The sequence below is a fragment of the Tenrec ecaudatus genome, chromosome 2, assembly GCF_050624435.1.
Source record: "Tenrec ecaudatus isolate mTenEca1 chromosome 2, mTenEca1.hap1, whole genome shotgun sequence".
Classification (NCBI taxonomy): Eukaryota; Metazoa; Chordata; class Mammalia; order Afrosoricida; family Tenrecidae; genus Tenrec; species Tenrec ecaudatus.
This window is the reverse complement of record NC_134531.1, coordinates 81000149-81018605: the sequence shown is the minus strand read 5'-3', so window position 1 is coordinate 81018605 and position 18457 is coordinate 81000149. Positions and strand designations below refer to the sequence as shown.

General features: G+C 42.5%; 1 protein-coding gene across 2 annotated transcripts in view; it reads right to left on the bottom strand.

The window, feature by feature from the left end:
• The window catches only part of VCAN (versican), a 114554-nt gene that overhangs the window by 50887 nt on the left and 45210 nt on the right, over window positions 1-18457 (bottom strand). Inside the window, exon 7 of one of the 2 annotated variants that reach the window (XM_075541255.1) lies at window positions 13228-16230. The exons of the other annotated variant lie outside the window; for it this stretch is intronic. Coding sequence (XP_075397370.1) covers window positions 13228-16230 — 3003 coding nt within the window. The remainder of the gene's footprint in view (window positions 1-13227; window positions 16231-18457) is intronic. 2 annotated transcript variants of the gene reach the window in all.

Here is an 18457-nt window from a genome sequence, read left to right as displayed (position 1 = left end):
GTGACTGTTACACAGCAAGCCCTTTGGCATACACTTGCTTACCAACTCCTAGGTTGGTAAGTTCCAAGATTCCAAGAGTATCTATCTATCTACCTATCCATTCATGCATTAATCCATCCCTCAAATATTCTTTCAAATAGGTTAGGTCACTGGCCTGACTAAACTTTTTTTCTATTTTAAAAAGAATTTTGAGTATACACATTGTAAATGTATCAATCACTAAAATCTAATAAAGATTCCTTCCTCTACCCACTTTCCAATATCTAATGTGACTTGCCTTTGTTTGTAAACAATCTAGAAATATTTCAAGTCACTTTATTTTATATGACTCATATGACCATGAATTCGGCAATGATCAAATAACTATTGGTACATCATTAAAAAATTGATCAAGAAGTAAATGTACATTGTAAATATACAAATGTTAGTTTTCTACTAAATGGTAATTCTCAAATGAAACAAAGATACAAAATGAAACTCGAAATTATTGTCTGCTTTTTATGAAAGGTATAGGCTCACAATTAAGCAACTAGTATCCATTGTTGAAATAAATTTAGTTAACTTCCAAACGATTTCACAGGATTTTTTTAATATCCGTTTGGGTGAGGAATTAGCTAATTACTTGAGATTATGATGTTAAATTTTTCTGCTAAAAGATTGTCTGCAGATCCATCTGCATTTTATTCCTTCACGGTGGCTGGGCTAGCTCTCAGACTTTAACAATTAAATGAGAGGCGAGAATGAAGTCTCCTTCCTATACTTAAAAGACTTCTCTCCCACCCCCACCCCCATTGTGTCCACATCTCACCCACATTGCCATTTGATTCACTTTGTTTATTCAGCCTCTGAAGTTACTTCCTCGTCCCTCTTTCCTGCTACCACCCCAATTTACCACACCGATTATTAGAAAGTCACAAAGGCCATAATTATCACAAACCAGAAAAGTTTCCGTGTGATGAGGGGACACCTGTGCTCTTGTGAATGTGGGTGTCTCATTCCAAAATTGTAATCTCTCTATATGGTACCAACGGAGCAGCCTAATGGAGTAATTAATGTTCCAAGCTTTTAGATGAACAAGTCTTTATGGAAAAGATTGCTCTATTTTTGAATTTTATTCTAAGGGTAATATAACTTTTATTGGTATTTCAAGAGTCAAGTCACAGAACTCTACATTGTATATGTATAATCTTTTCTATGTTTATATGAATGTATTTTAACAGCTTGACTTGAATATACTAGTCACAAGGTTAATAGGTTTTTTAATGGCATTTCACACAAAGCTTTATTGCTCGCTGACCTCAAATTATTCACCAAGTATTTGCAAGAACTTCATGGCAGAGTTCTGTAGACACAGCACAAGCCTTGCAGTCAAACTGTTAGCAGACACAAAACAGTTAAGATGCATAGGCAGCCGGTTACAGTTCGTTATTTTCTTTAGGGAATTTTACAATTTAAGTGTAAGAGCTTTTCATTAAATGTAAATGTATACCAATCTCCTCAGCAAAGATAAGTGGGGATCACATTTCTTTATTAAAATGGATTTCCTTGTAATGTAAAACAAAAAGAATTCAGTTCCCCTCTTTCAAAAATACAATAGTCTGACATACTAAAGTGCTTGAAGTCAACTCCTTGAACTTAAATAGAAAAGGCGTGAAGTTTTAAAGATGTTTAAATTTCTGACACAGGCATATCCATCTGATAACAGAACGTAATGCTTCAGTTACAATCACTTTTAATATGATCTTAATTGAACCAAAATGCTAAAAGGCATTCTGTGAAGGGAGCGAGTGAGCGAGAGAGAATGAGAACTAAGTATCAAAGGGCAATCTCAGCCAGGCGTTCTCAGAAACCCCTAATTCTCCCCATTTCCAATCGTGGAGACACCCACGTGGCAGCAACTGCTTGATAAGATGTACTCAGCATGTGGAAATCCCTGTCAGCTGCTTCCGTAGCCTTGAATATTCTAACAATTGAAAAACACTTTATATTTGATGTCAACACTCCATCTCAGTCCCCCTGAAGATGAGAGAGAGATTGAAGTAAAGACTTAGAGATCAATATTAGATTCTGGGATCTGTATTTCCCTATTAGCTCTGCTAGCCAAAGCCCATTGATTGTGCCATTCAAGCGTGCTATCGACCACTAACTGCCTTCTCATGCTGAGCTAGGAGCTCCATATTTCTGTCATTTCATGAATTTTACACTGAAATAGTCACATATGTGTGTATAAACAATATAGATATAGTTGATGGCCTCATTTTTAAGAAATAGACATGTTATGGGGATGATAAACGATCATCCCAACTTTAGATAATTCTCTCATAATACTGTTTGAGTGGCAAAAAATGTGTTAGACAGTGTCACTTGGTGTCAGCTCTGCATGCTTTTAGAGAAGGCCCAAACAATTGCATACCCTCCAATTTGTAGAGAAGAGGGCTTTGAGAGAGAGTAATTTGGGGGCTCTCAAGCATTTCTGAACAATAAGATAGAGGGTTAAATAAAAAAGAGGCAGGTCAGGGTATTTGAGTTTGTAGATGTTTTCTTCAAAGATCAAAAGCCGATCAAATCAATGAATGCCAATAATAGACTACCGCTTCAATTATCTTTCTCATTTTATTTTTCTTATAACATAAAACCCATTTTTCTCTTATATAGCTATCATCTTGAGCACTCAGAGATGAATCTTGGTCAGATTCAAGGGATGAAAAATAAACGCCTTCTTTACTATGAGGTCAGAAGAACTGGAAGGTTCCTGGCTAACGTTACTGAACATTTTGATCCAAAGACTACAGATGGATCCTGATCAAAGGGGAAAAATACAGACTTGGACATTCTTGTGGACTCACGAATTTTTTTGAGCCATGGATTTTGGATGAACCCCAGAAACTAGTGGCCTGAGATTATCTTGAAAACTTGAGTCAAAAACATCCCCCTAAAATCTTCTTTAAACCAAACAATAGTTTAGCTTACGTAGTAAAGAAAGTCTACCTTAGGTATTGTTCTTTTAAGAATTATCTACCTGAGCGCAAAGTGACAACAGCACTTGAACAACCCGCGAGGAACCCTGTCAAGGGTCAGTGCGCTTTCCTATCCTTGGGGAGGAACAACTCAAAAGAGAAAGGCCCGGATGATGGCACAACCAGGAGAGTTTTATCAATGTCACTTAATTGTACATGCAGCAACAGTTGACTTGGCGTGTGTGTGTGTGTGTGTGTGTGTGTGTTGTTGCATATAGTTTCAATAGAATAAAAGTTAAGCTTAAAATCCAAGTTTGACTAGAGTAAAACAAATGCCCATCTAAGGCAACTCTTTTTAAATGCCCTGTAATGATAGTTACTACGCTAAACTTTACCAACACCATTTTCTTCTTAATGATGCCACTCAAAACCGAGAAGTCAGTCTCTAATCACCTTTTCAACTTGGTCTCTTCAAACAAGGCGGTCAGACATTTCAAAGGAGTAGCCTCACATCCATCTTTTCTTGCAGACCTGTAGTGTCATGCCCTTCATTGAAGTCCATCTGGTCCATAGCCCTTAGGTCAGTATCTTCCTTGTCTCCACAGCAAGACCACCACCACGGCCGCACCACAGAGTGCTCATAACTCCCCCACCCCAGAAGACAGAGGAGAGCTGCACCCCAGAGTTTCCAAGGTGCAATCTTTATAGACACAGACTGACACATCCTTCTGCTGCAGAGTGGTTGTGATGTTCAAAGTGCCTACCTTTAGGTCAGCAGCCAAGTGCTTAAGGACCGTACCACAAGGGCTCATTCCTGCGAGCATTCCCAAACCCAAAGACACTGTCGTTAAGTGGACTTCATAGGGCTTCCATGCCGTTAGGGATACAGACTGCCGCATTTCTCCAGTGGAAAAGCACTCATGCGCATGGCCATAGAGTCAAGGCTGACTCAGAGCGACCCTCCCTCTCCCCCCCGGGGGGGGGTTGTCTGAGACTGTAACTGTTACAGGAATAGAAATCACAGAGTGTCTCTGGAGGAGCGGCTGGTGGTTCTGAACTGCTGACCCTGTGGATTGCAGCCCAAAGCATAACCACTGCCCCACAGGGCTTCCTAGAGGAGAAGCTAGTGAATTCAAACCACTGACCTTTTAGTTTGCAGCCTAAATGCTTAGCCACTGCACCATCAGAACTCAGCTTCTTCTTTGTTGTTGTTGTTAGGTTCCGACTCATAACAACCCTCTGTACAACAAAAGGCCCCATCCTACACCATCCTCCCAATTGTCCTGATGGTTGAGCCCATTGCTGCTCTTTGAATGTTACTGATCCTGCCAAAGTCCTCAGGCTTCCAATATATTGCCTCTGGGAATCCAGATGTAAGTAATCTGGTGGGCTCCCAAGGGCCCTAATCTTGTAGCGGAGATAAGAAGTAGCATGGTCACTAACAATGCAGGAAGATGTCCCGGGCTCTAAAATCCACAGCACAGCAGTGTGATCATGGGCAGTCGGCCAGACAGGGCCATGACAGAGCAGCTCCAAACACTGCAAGGTAACCTGCACGGTTGCTCCCTGAGGGGATGAATCCCCAGGATGTCCCCTGACACCATGACTAAGACTTCCCCTGGACACACTGCTTCCCATCCCACTTACTCTATATCCGCCTCGCTTTTTCCTTGCACAATGCAAGCCATTCATTGGCCTTTGCTACATACTCTCTTAAGAGTGTCAGACAGGTGCAAATCGTTAAATGCACAACTACTAGCTATAAATTCAGGGGTTTAATTTAAACCCAACCAAAAGCACCTGGGAGGACAAGCCCAGCAAGCTCCTTCTGAAAGACCACAACCTTGCAAACCCTCCAGAGCCTTCTGCTATGCACACAGGAGGCTGCGGAACTGACTGACTGGGGAGCAACCAACATGTCTGCTCGTGCTCATCATCTTCCCAACTCAATTATACATTGTCCTCCCCCATCCCCACCCCCTCCTCCATAACCACATAATAGCTTGACGTGAAAGGCTGGGTTTCAACAAAACTCTAGAATGTTTCCTGGGGGTAGGATGTGGAGAGAGATGGGCAATGTTTTACCTTCACTGGGCACCGGTACACCACAAGGTCATAGAAGAGCTCAACGGGATACAAATCAAAAGTATACTAGATACCTCCTCCTCCTTCTTTGCTACCACACACACACACACACACACTAATAGGATAGCCTTTCGTCGTCTTTTTTCAACTCAGGAAAAACCAAAAGGCTCACAAATGACTGCATGCACATGGCCAAAGCAACTAAAATTACCCCAGGTGAGAGAACAAGCTCCCTGGCTATCACATATAGTTTGTACTCAACTACAACCCTTGAAGATTGGCTCTTCAAAGCCCCCCTCCCCCCTCACCCCCACTGTGATCCAGAAGTAAGGTCTGGCACTCTGCCTACATTCACAAAGACAGCCACGAAACCCTACAGATTGATTCTATGTGTTCCCACATGGGGTCACCAGGAGTCAAAGTCAACTCAATGTCAAGGGTTTGTGCGTGTCAGAGGCGTCAAGAGCACTGTGCTGCAAATGAGAAAGATGCAGTCTTTCAAAGGACTAAGTCACAATGCTGTGTTTGATTATATGCGTGCACAAACAAGGTGGTGTACGCCACAGAGACAACACAGCAAGGTAATTCTCACAGACACAGATGCTGAAGTGCAATGGGATGCCATTAAACTTGCCCTCCCGGCTCCAGAAATCAGCATGTCCTCTGTAGACTGGAAAATCTCTACAAAGAAACACTTTCAACATTGCACCCGTGGTTCCAGCACGTATTTCTTTTCCCCCACAAAAGAAAAGAATGTTTTGAAGAAAAAAAGTCTGCCAACCAAGAAGTAGTACCCCTTCTGGTGCAAGTTCAAAAGTCTCACATAGATCTCATCTCCAAAGATTACCATGTTTTCATTCAATAAAATCTGTCCTCAGTGGTCCACACCATGCCCCCCGAGCAAAAGGACACTTTACACTTTCTGTTGTTTCAATATGTGGTAAAAAAAAAAAAAAATTAAGGCAAAGTAATTTGATAGAAATGAACACATGCAGTACAGTTTCCACAAAAACACTTTTGCTCCCACCCATCTCCAACCAGGGCCCATTCCGGGAATGTTTCTATTAATGCCTCCTCTCTCCATAACCCACTCTTCTTCCTGAATCTCACACACTGGCCTCAGTGAGGTTTAAGGTAAAAACTCCAAACGTAAATTAATGTCATCTTCAAACATAAAATCCACAGCTCTTTCGGCTTTTGCTTGCTACAATGACCTTTAGAGAGAGCACTTCTTTCCTCTTTGCTTTATCCCGGGGGTCCTCTCACCAGCCACACCTCTCCTGCTGGCTCTACTCTGGGTCCTAAGGCACTGGTAACACTGTCCGGAAGCATGAATATTTCTGATTCAAGGAGCAAATGAATGGCTGAAGAGCCACAAGGAAAGACGAAGGGAGTCCCTGTACAGAGAACTCAGGGTGGGGCGGGGGTGGAGGTGGGGCGTGTTCTGTGAACACAACAAAAAGACAGCGACCGTCCCCATGCAGTCGATGAATATGCAAGCAGGCCAAGTACCTGGGAAGATTTTAAATGACTTTGCCCAAAAAAGATCTTTTTCTTTAGGAGAAAATTTGAGTTGGTAGCTACCAAAAATCCTAAAACTAATTTTCACACCTGAAAAACGTAGAACAGAAAGAGAATGCTTTCCTTGCTTAGATCCTACAGAACTGATACTCTGTTTAAATTTTGAATCAGGGCTGTGGTTGCTGCTGATTTGCACCCAACCTGGCATTGCCCTGGATAAGTACAACTGGAGAGGACTAAGCCTTTACCAGGTTCGCAAAGTTACCCATTCAAATGCTATCATTGAGTTTGGCCCCCTGCAGCCAAAAACACCTTAAATGTTAAGCCGGTTGAATGGTAACATAGTTACTACAAAAGCAACCAGATGTTCTGGATGAGATCATTCATAAAACAAAATGATTACTTTGCACTAAATATTTCCCATGGGCCAGCCATTTGCCCAGGCCATGCTTTTTACACTAAAACCCAAAACTAAGCTCACTGCCATCAGGATGATTCTGATTCCATAATCCCAGGGTTTCTGAGATTGTAAATCTTTATGGAAACAAAAAGCTTTTTACGCTAAATTCCACTAACTGCCACCAAGTCGATTCCAACGACAGCAAGAGTCTAAGACAAAGAAGAACTGGCCCTGTGAGTTGAGGCTGCACATCTTTACATGAGCAGAAAGCCTCATCTTTCTCCCCCGAACACCCAATTGTGGTTCAAACTGCTGAGCTTATGGTCAGCAGTCCACCAGACCACCTGCGTACATTAAACAAAAACAAAATTGCCAGCAAGCTTATTCTGACTCATATGGACCCTGTAGGACAGGTAGAACTGCCCCTGTGCATTTCTGAAACTTTCAGTCTTCACAGACGTAGAAAAGGGTCTCATCTTTCTCTGGCAGCATAGCTTATGATTTTGAACTGGCGACCTTGTAGTTAGCAATTCCGTGCTTCCCAAAACCCCCTATTCACACTAACTCACTGCAACTGAGTAGATCCCAACTCACAGTGACCCTGTGGCACAGTGCAGAACTGCTACTGGGAGTTTCCAAGCCAGTGGCAGAAAGCCCCATGTAGCTCCCCTTTTATCCAAAAAGAATATTAAATGGGTGTGGGGCGCCCAGCACAGTGAACACTTGACAAAACCTCCTTCTCATTTAAGCAGTCTTGTAAATTTGTAATTTACCCTTTTGTCTTCTCTACTTCTCAAACTTATGCAATGAGGCATCAAAAAAACTGACGAAAATAAATTAATGAAATCACTCGCTTTTTGAAGCTCCCTTCCTCATATATTCTTATGGCTATAACCCCAGTGTTACAACGCTGAGGCTTATAGAGAATATTTAAAAGTTATTTAAGAACAACCTGATCATACATAACAATGTTGACAATGGAAGTAGGTCTGTTTCCACAGATGCTTCCGGTTACATCTACTGACTGGAGTAAACTGTCTAGCCTTGCTCATTGCAAACATCCTGGGTGGATATTCTGTTCGAATATAGAATGTTAGAAAATTCCAGTTCTAGTCTAGTTCTCGTGTAGATGCTAAGTGTTTGACTAGAATAAAAGAGACAAAGAGAGAGACAAAGTCAAACCACCTCATTTCATCATCTTTGTGCTTTGGAGAAAGAATATGGGTCAAAGATTAGAAATAGCTTTCCCCTCTCATGTAACAATATCTATTTTACTGATCCCCAAAAAAATCTTCTAGGGAAATTAAGAAATCTTGGGGTCCACATGGCAGATAAGCAAAGCTGAACTCAGACTCCCTGAATTATAGCACCTACCCCTTTAATCTTACCAATACCAATTTTCACTTGAATTAAAATGCCATAAACCAGCAAATTGCCTCTTAGCATGCGCAAGCACTCTTTAAAGAGGAGTTTATGCCATTCACTTTACAAGGGCGCACTGCCGAACTGTGGTTCTCCGCGGACATGTATTCTGAAACGTTGAACATGCCTAACCTTCAGTAGGTGCTCTTTCTCATAAAGCATGGGTCACTGAGCACGCCCCACCCCGAGAAAATCAGCTGAGCATCTCCAGTTTCCATGAAGTGTCCAAGACCCGCTGCTCTGGCGGTTACTCATCTCACAGCTACGCAAGGCTCCCCAGACGTTAAAACGTTGCAGTAACAGACAGCCCCATCTTTCTCCCAAGGAGAGGCTGTGGGGGTTGATTCCCTGGCTTCCTGGCTAGCAGCCCGATGGTTGACACACAGCCCCAAAAGGGCTGCTGGACTCTACAAGAGCACTCAGCTTCTAGGTGCCAAGGGTCTCTATGAGGCAGACTCAATGGTACCCAAAAACAACAAATAAGAAAGACCAGCAGGCCCATATGAGTCAATAGGTAACTCTTTGGCTTTCAAGAAAACCTGGTGGCATAAAGATTAAGTCAGCAGTTCAAATTCACCAGCCAGACTCCAGAGAAGATAGGCCACGCTACTTCTGTAAAGATGATGGTATTGGAAACCCTCTAAGGCTGTTATTACCCATGCCCTCTGGTTTTCTGTGTGCTGGCTTTAAGGAGTAAGCGCATGAAATGAAGTAAGGAGGTCATCTCATGGGAATCACTCTGGAGACCAACCAGATCATAGTTCATTATCAGCTCTCATATTCATGAATACCTCAAGACTTGGATTTGAATCTCAGCTTTGCTTTGATTTTAGGAATGTCACTGAACCTAATTTCCCTGAGACTTCATACAAGGTGATTACTGTTCTTTCTTACGTAGGAGAGCTAAGTCATTATCGTCAAAGCTGGACAAATGAGACAGCGTGATGGCAGACGATCCCCCATGTTTGAAAACAGAAGAAACATCTCTTCATGTGTCCCAATCTCAGGTGACTCAGTCTAGGGAAAGGGGTTCAGTGTTATGTATACAGGGGCTTCAAAATTTTGTAACACAAATCCCATTATCTTTAATTCCATGTGTCTGTACGCTTTTTGAAGTCCTCTCGTGTCATAAGAGACTCAGCATTGGCTAGGAATGGCCAATCAGGAAGCAGAGACAGCATTCTCAGTATCCACAGGGCAGCGAAACCTATGCCAGACGAAACTTAATGGAACTCACTTGTCTCTCTAAGTTTCTTAAGTCCTCTGCCTTTGATGGGGTGCCATCTTCTCAACCTTCTGTTGGTTTCAGAAGGGAAAGGTTGCTTTCATGGGAAAGGTGAGTTTTCCTCCTCTGACAGTTTCCACCTTTCATGGGTTTCGGCTTTCACAAGGCTCACTGTACAATGGTAGAGCCAACTTGCCTAGGCTTGATTTCAGCATTCCTACCCCTAGCCACGTGGCCTTGGGTAAATTAGCCTCTCTGTGCCTTAGTTTCTCCGTTTGTAAAAGCTGCCTGTACATCGGCTTTTGTAAACATTCAGTCTATGACACTGGCTGGTGCCGTTTTTCTAAGGGAAGGAGTACTGACAAGAAAGAAAGAAGTTCATAATCAAAGACCTCTTTCCACATCTTTAAGCCCTGCAGCCTTCAGACATGTTCACAAAACAAACCTTTCAACGATTTTTCAAATTGCAGGTGTGCAAATTACTCCTGAAATAGACAGGAGCCATGTTCTCAGCATCCCTTGAGCCACGGTTAAACACACCCTGTGGCCTTCTCAGCTCATAAACCTTTTATGAGCTGAAAAGTTCCTTCAGAATTTTTAACTGCTAACGGCAGTTGCCTCCTGGCAACAGCCCCCTGATGCCATCACAATCCACTTGAACAAATACAACATCCATGTGTCCTGGGTAGCATGTTTGTTTCATAGCTGTTGTTGTTAATCAAGATTTATTCTCCTTACCAAGTACGAGAAAAAATACATATGAATGGCTTGCATTCGTATAGCACACACGGTAATTTTGCTTTCTTCGTGCACAGTACATTTAAAAAGTCCTTTCTAAGCTTGTGACTAGATTTAGGTAAGTTCATGACATATACCAAAAGCAATTTTCATTCTGGAGAAATGAGCATTGATAAATAAAAAACGTTGATTTTATACACACACACACACACACACACACACACACACACATGCTTTTCCTTATTATTTTGTACACCTGCCTTAAGCTCATTAATTTAACATTTGCTTTAGGCTTTTACCTTGGCAAAATTTAAAGTGTTTAAAAAATTCAATTTCTCCAAGAAAATAATTAAAAGTAGTCTGAATGAGCAGTTTTATCTGAATAAATCTCGTTGTCCCATCCCAACAATAAACACCACTTTAAGTCTTAAGGAGAAGGCACACAGAATCGTAAAAAAATAGATATTGATGATAGACCCATACATACTACCAGGAGAGAGGAACAGACAGGTCAGCTGAAACAATACACGCTCTTCCCACCCCCATGAGCCCAACCTCCCTCCCTCACTGACTGCAACCCGCTCCTGGAGAAAGTTAGCTAAGTGTTCCTTTTCCAAAGACTTTCTGACAAGTTATTTTCATGATGACCAACAACAAGAAATAGTGTGATGGCCGAATAGCATTCCATGTTCTAAAACAGAAAAAGAAACATCTGTGCATGTCCCAGCTGAATGAAGTCCAGATACAAATGTGCATCTTTATAGAACTTGGTGCTGGATCGAGTTGCTCAGACTCTCCCTTTCGAGTTAACTATAAGCTTAGATTGGGTTTGTGATGACTGCCAATTCTTCCAGCAATATCGAGTTTCACTCTTTCCATTTTATAATTTTGTCACTCTAAACTTAGCACACAGTTTCCCACAAAGAATGTTGTAAAGTTTGGGGCATTTTTACTGCTTTCTACATTATTTGTCTCAACTTACAGAAGACTGAAGAACTGATAGCTTGGAATTATGGTGTTGGAGAAGAGGCACCACGCCATGGACCAACTACTCTGTGTAAGAAGTACAGCCCCAACACCCCCTGTGAATTGAGGAGGGTGAGGCACGGCCTCCTACACTTTTGACATGTCTGTCAGGAGAGACCAGTCCCAGAAAGGAAGACTCTGTAGAGGATGGGCTGGCACGGTGGCTGAAATGATGGAAGTACAGCAACAGTGATAAGGATGGCACGGGACCACGCAGCACTTTATTCTGTTGTACAGCACGTCACTGAGACTCGGAACTGACTCAAAGGTACCTAACGACAGTCGTATCTAGATTAATAAAGAGAGTATTATAAATTGGAGAAAAGGACTGCAGGTATTTTGGGGGAAATTCAATTGTTAATTATTTTTCCTTTTGCTTTCTTTTCCATAGTAATAGCTTCCTGTCGCTTTTTTCCCAGCCTTGCAAACAAATCCTCATTCTTGGTTGCTTAGAAACTCTTCTCCTCAGACTTGTGTTCCCAGAGGTGGAAAAAGAAAGTGGTTTCCAAGAAACAGCATCATTACCAGAAAAATAATGTGCCAATCCTGGCCTCTTTAAACTCTATTGGGAAGTAGGGATTAATTTTAATATTCTGGGAATATATTCCATTCTGTATTATCCACTTCCTTGCAAGAGTGTTTGAACAAGAAAATGGAACAAAGAAGCCTACAAGAGCCATGGAGCTTCCACCTAGAAGTCAGCTGACTTGCCAAGAGGGCTACTTGCTGTCTCCGATGGGTGTCCCCCTGAATCACCCTCAGAGAAAGGAGGCCCTGAGGCAAGAAGAACCCTTCTATAACCTTGTTTTTCTACCCAGGAATTCTCGGGGCTAAATTTTTAAAAACAGTAATTACTTCATTGAATACTCATGTTAAGCTAGAATATAACTTACAAAATCTAGCAACCTCCACTTCTAAATTTAAGAGAGACAAAACCCCCACCTAATTCACAATGATAAGTTTATTAACTAAACAGAGACAAACAACCTGAATAACTCCATTGAAGTGTATGTGCCCTGTATTCTCAGCTGAGCTTACCAACACTGAGATGTGGCGTGGCTCCACTTTGAGACAGAATATGGCATGTCTGGCAATGCCATGCCCAAGTGAATCAACGGACAGAAGCCGCCTTTAAGGACTTCTGTCAGAGAGCCAAAACATTTGAGAATAGGCATCACAGAGATAAAAAATGACTAAATCACAAATAAACATTGTTTCCTGGTTTGTAGGAAAGAAGTTGTGTTAAGATATTTAACAGCTATTGTGTGATACTATGAAATTAGTATCACATCAAGAAAACACTGACAACACTTTTAAAAACGGGTGAAGTTCGCATTAAAACAACATTTAAACTGCAGCGCCTATCTCTTATCCCACACGTAGTATAATAAATACGCAAAATCCTGGAAGAGAAAAACAAAGTGTCACTCGATAAACTCTTGGGGTATCCAGTATCATTTTAGCTGTAAGTGCTGAAGGTTAATAGTTAAAGACCAATGGAATGTTAACACAGTCTAGTGCTACACTTGAGTAGTAATGTATGGAAAGACACTGAAATTAAAAGACTTTGTTCGGCATGTTCTGAAGTGATGTAACAGTGATGGTTTGGTTATATTAGATGACAAAGCAGGGCTTCTTATAACTTTTAAGTAAAATCATCTCTAACACTCTTCCAAACATAGTCTTCCAATTCTGGTGCAAATACAAAAAGCTACAAAATATATTTCTTTCACACTCCAGTTATCTTCTAGCAGCAGCATATGATATCATGATTGCCGCCCACCCCGCCAATGTAACGTTCTAGTTAAAATGCTGATTGCCTTGAATGGCATGTCTAGAAAGCAAAAACTTACCTGTCTTGTTTTCTCTGACCTCAATAATATAAACATTTATGTCAGGGTGGAATTTTGTCCCCAGCGGGGGTTCTGGTGTAGAAAATGCTTGAGGTCTGATGGACTCTTTGCTTTCTACAGTGGGTGGTCTTGTTGGCTGTGTAGAAGAACTTGAAGTTGTGAAATACTCGCTATCAATTTCAGCTTCTGTTTCCTTAGCTATGATATCATCAGGGCTAGTGGGAAGAACATGAGATGTTGATTCTCCAATGATTACCATGTCCCTGGTTGTCTCTTCTCCAGGCTCCCTGTCAATCAGAGGAGGTTTCTCAGTGGATGCTGAAGAGAGTGTAGATATTGAAGTTGGGTGAAATCTATCGTCCATGGAGTCAAAGGTAGCAGTGGTAATATCACTTGGAACCGTGGCTTTAACTGTTGAAAATTCAAAGCTTTCTGTAACTTTGGGCTCTTCAAATACTCCTGAGCCTAAATCAATATCTTCAGGAGATGTTTTCACTCTTCTCCCGGTAGTGGATTCTTCTATTAGCTGTGTAACCCGGGTGCTGAAAGGGCTAAGCGGTGATTCAAATTCCCTTGGGCTGATGCTTTCTGTTTCATACTCTAGTTCAGGCCTGGAGTGCGAAGGTACTTTTGCCCCCACGCTTGGTGTTAGTGTGACCATTTCACCCAGTCTTTCTTTAGGCTCGCTTATAGTGCCGGTTGGATAGGACGTACTATGCTCGATTTTTCCAACTAATGTTGTTTCTAAAATGGGGACTTTCTCAGAACTTGTCACCCATCTGTCTTCTGGAATTGGGTATGCTGATCCATCTCTCTCCTGTTCCTCCTCTGTTTCTTCCCTGGGAGCTTCAGTTGTAGCACTGGGAGCTGGAATCGGTAGCTCTGCGGTCTGCTGTCCCCAAGACACTTCTTCCGGAGTTGTTGCCTGTGTCAGTTCTGTTGTCGTTCGCCTGGTTTCAGGCGCAATCGTTGTTTCTGAGTGAGTCTCCTCAATGACATGTATGTCTTGAGAGGCCTCGCCTACGACTTCATCCTCTGGAGGAACAAAAGTTACCCAAACTCCCCATTCTTTCTTGGGAATTACAGAAAGAGGAATGGTGTGGGCAGTGTCTACATAAGCAGTGGGCTGCTGGGTGCTACTGTGATTAACAAATGCCAATCCTTCCACATCTGAAGTGGGTAGGAATTGGGGTATAGTAGACATCGGTTTAGAGATATCCACATCTGCTCCTTCCTCCAAAGCACTTCCTTCAGTCGTCACATACGCATCTTGGCCTTCTGTTCTTGTGATAGATGGGACTCTTTCTTTGGTTGTAGAATCTCTCAACGTTGACCTTTCTGCAATACTAATTGATGTAGTTGCTGTAAGTCCAACTGTGAATTTTCCAGGGTCTGTTAAGTATCCCTCAGTAATCTCCTCGAATGGCTTTTGAGTACCATCTGAAGTGACAGTGAATTCATCTCCACGCTCAGTGGGTCTTGCGGTTTCATCCTTTCCGTCCCCTCCCACGGTTGTGAGTTCAGCAGGGGGCAATCTTGGAGAGCCTTCATGTTCCGTGTGCTCAAAAGCCTTTGCTGTATCGTCTTCATCCGCTGACCATTTTGACACAGTGACCACTTCGCCAAGGTAAGGCCTGTGAGTCAAATACACTGCCGTGACACCCTCACCATTCTTGGTCGTATCTTGAGCGCCATCTGTTTCCAGGGCAACTGGGGTCGTTATGAATTCTTCCATATCTTTGTCTTCTGGGGGCGGCACACTTGGCTTCACTGTCCGTGCCAGAGACTCAAAACCTTGGGTCATTTCCACAGAATAGCCTGTAGGATGAATTTGCTCTGAGGAAGTGGTAGGAACCTTCATTCCAGAGAAGAATTCCTCCTCTTCTGCTTTTCCGGAAGATGGACCGTTGGTGATTTTTGCCTGCATTTCATCACTGGTAGAAGTATCTGTTCTAATTTCTGGTCTTTGCGTTTCCATTCTTCTGCTTCCTTGTGGCATTTCTGTATGCGAAGGTGAGTAGACAACTGCTGGTACTCCCTCTGTCAACCCTTTCTCACTAGTAAAAGGAACCCATTGTACTTCTGTCTGATGTGGTGGTGGGAAAGGGGTAGTAGATACATGCTCGCTCCTAAAAGCCTCAGTTATCCTGCCAGTAGTTTGTGTCTCTTCCCTGCTGTCCACGGACGAGATGCCATTGCCGGGCACAGGAGCAGATGAAGCACCTGTGGAAGCCGAGATGGCCTCTGCTTCTTCTAGTCGAGTAGGGGAGGTAGCTTCTGAAATCTTCGACCCAGTAATAACTTCAGGTATTTGGCTAAAGACCACAGGGCCCTCACTGGGTCTGACTGTACGCGGTCTGCTTTCTGCATCATCTCTTCGCCAGGTGAGTGCATGGAAGCTGGTGGTCACTGACTCCGAAAGAGTGCTAGCCGTTTCCTTTTCAGTTTGGGGCTCTTCGGGCATTCTCGTGGATAGAAATGGAGTTTCCATTACCGAGGATTCCTTGGAAGGAGTGTGCTTCGGGATTTCCGCAGATGTTACCAAAGGACCTACTTCTATTTGTTCAAATGGTGTGACTCTTTCTTCGGCGCGTGTATCTTCTGGGAACCTATCCCAGTCATCAGTAGTATGATGAGAGAAATCAGTTGTGCTCTGGGTCACTTCTTCCTTCATTTCAGATCTGCCGGGCTTCCCATGTGGCCCTGGGGCAGAAGGCGGGTGATCCACGTCCGATGGCTTCTTGGTACTCCCAAGAGGCATGGGTGATTCTGTGGCTGAGCTCTCTGTGAGAGTCTGCAATTGAACTGGGGCTTTCTGTTCAAAATTAACTATATTTCCCACAGGTGGGAACTCTGTTGTAAGAAGAGGCAATTCAGTGATTAAAGGCATGATGGGTGTAGTTCTGTCAGGGACTACTTGTGACTCCTTGGAAAAACTGGGTGATGTAATTTCTGCGAGGATATTCAATTCGATGGTTGGAGCTTCTGATACATTCTGTTTAGCTAGAAAAATAATTTCAAAAGTTGATTAGACAAGTCACTAAAAAAAAAATGCACCGCCAGTGTTTGTCAATTGTGTTTGTCGCTGTGCATTTAAGGAGTGCCCTGAAAGGGATTTTATGATGCAAAACCATAGGAAGCCAAGCGCACTGGCATTGTCCCAATTCAGACTCATAACAACCCTCTATTGGGTTTCGGAGACTGTAAATCATTAGGGAAGAAGACACCTCATCTTTCTCCCACAGGGAGGCTGGAGGGTTTGAACTGATGACTTTGTGTTTAGCAGCTTAACACTTAACTCACCACCAGGGTTTCTTTCTCTGACGAGGAAAGAAATCTAAGAGCTATCCTTAGAGTAATCCGAAGGCAGACACAGGGTCATTGAATAGCATAAGGTGATGAGCTGTTCTGTTTTATTGCTGCTTTTACCCATAGCTGTGAATAGCTGGTCTTGGTTTAAGGGAAAAAAACCCAAAACATAACTTTAAAATAAAAACATTTTTCAAGAAATGCAAATTCTAAAATTTGGATCCAACATATGGGTTTACTTGTCAGGAACCAGGGCAGCGATTAGAACCTGGTAGGAGAACTGGGAGCCGCCCCGAGCTTTCTCAACCCACTGTCCTAAAGCTGCACCGTGTCTCAGAGGAGAGGGTGCGCCTCAGATTGCAAAATAACCCCACAGCCACATCAAATGGAACCGAGCTAGACAGAAGCCATTATAGGGGCCGTCGCGTGAAGGGTTTCATAAAAACAGGATATTAAACCTCTAACTGGCACTCTTGATTCCAGTCCAGGTGGTGGAGGGTTCGGCTTCATTTGCCTTTCAACTCTGTGGGAGGGACACCTGGCTTGTAATAGATTTGAAAGCAGTTCTGTCGGAGACGGCTTGACATCTGTTGGGATTCGATCTTTCATTCCATGTTCGACATGCTATGTTTGCAACTCTTAGGTGTATTGGTTCCAGGCTTTCGTTAGCATGGAGTGTAGGAAGGAACATACCTGCATGCTGTATTTTACACCTGTGATCACAAACAGCTAGACAGAACCATGAGCATCAGAAGGGATGGACTCAGGCGAGGACAGGTAACACGTGAGCTCATAACGTGCTTCAAAATGATGCCTGCAGATTTCCACAGAATAGCCTGACTGATTTTCTTTCTTTTTTTGGGGGGGTGGGGGTGGGGAGGGGACGGAAATCACGGGGGTCAGCACATCCGGAGTGCAATGGATAAGCCTCGCCCTGGGTTTAAGAAATGTAATTTATGTGTAAAAGCTGAGTGTTGTAGATGAGATTCTTTTGCAGCATAAGGAAAAAATCAGCAAGCTGGCACATAAAGTTTTCCTTAAAAAAAATCAGTATTCTGGAAAATCAAAACCTATCTGCTATTAAACAGAGAGACAAACTACTCTGTAGCCAATGTGTTGATGCCCCTCTGGGGTTGAAAGCAAGCTGCTGGAGGAGGAATGTCTGTTGTCCCGAAGGATTCTGATAGCTGTAGTGTCTGCAGTATCTTGCGTCTTTCTTTTAATAAGGCCCTGCAAAATGAAATTGGGCCCTTTTTAACTCAATCTGCTGTGTCAGAACTTAATGATAAATGATGTGATTTTATCAGACCGGGTCTGTTATGGGTTCCTTATTTTCACTGGAATGAGCTGCTGTTAGCTGTGGTCACTCTCTTGACCATTTTAAAGCCCAAATTCATTATTTTCATAATGAATGCTTGGTGGCCTTTTATAATAAGGTACACTTATATATTTCCTCAAACCTGTCACTATTTTTCTCTTTATCTTTAAAGAAAGCTAAACATAAAAAAGAGGTTTGAATTAAAAAAAGAATGATAAATAACCCCTTTTTTACAAAAGAGGTCCTGTCTATACATCTTGGCTGAAACTTCAGTCTATTTTGATTGACATGAAAAGAAAAAAAGAGTAAGGACCTGAAATGTGGTTAACTATTTTCCTTTTAATTCAATTCTCTATTCTCTGAAATTCTATAGCGGTTACGTCATGTAACTGCCAGATTTCCAGTGTGTCCTACAACTTCATTCTCTAGGGCAACACTGAAAGAAAGGTATAGGGAAAGTTCCCATGGAAGCATAATGCAAACACCTAGCAAATTACTGAACAGAAAATGTAATCATATTACTATCAGTAATAAGGAGAAAATTCATTTCACGGTTTCCCTCCGCGTATTTCCACAGCTGATGAAATGAACGGAAAGGGAGAT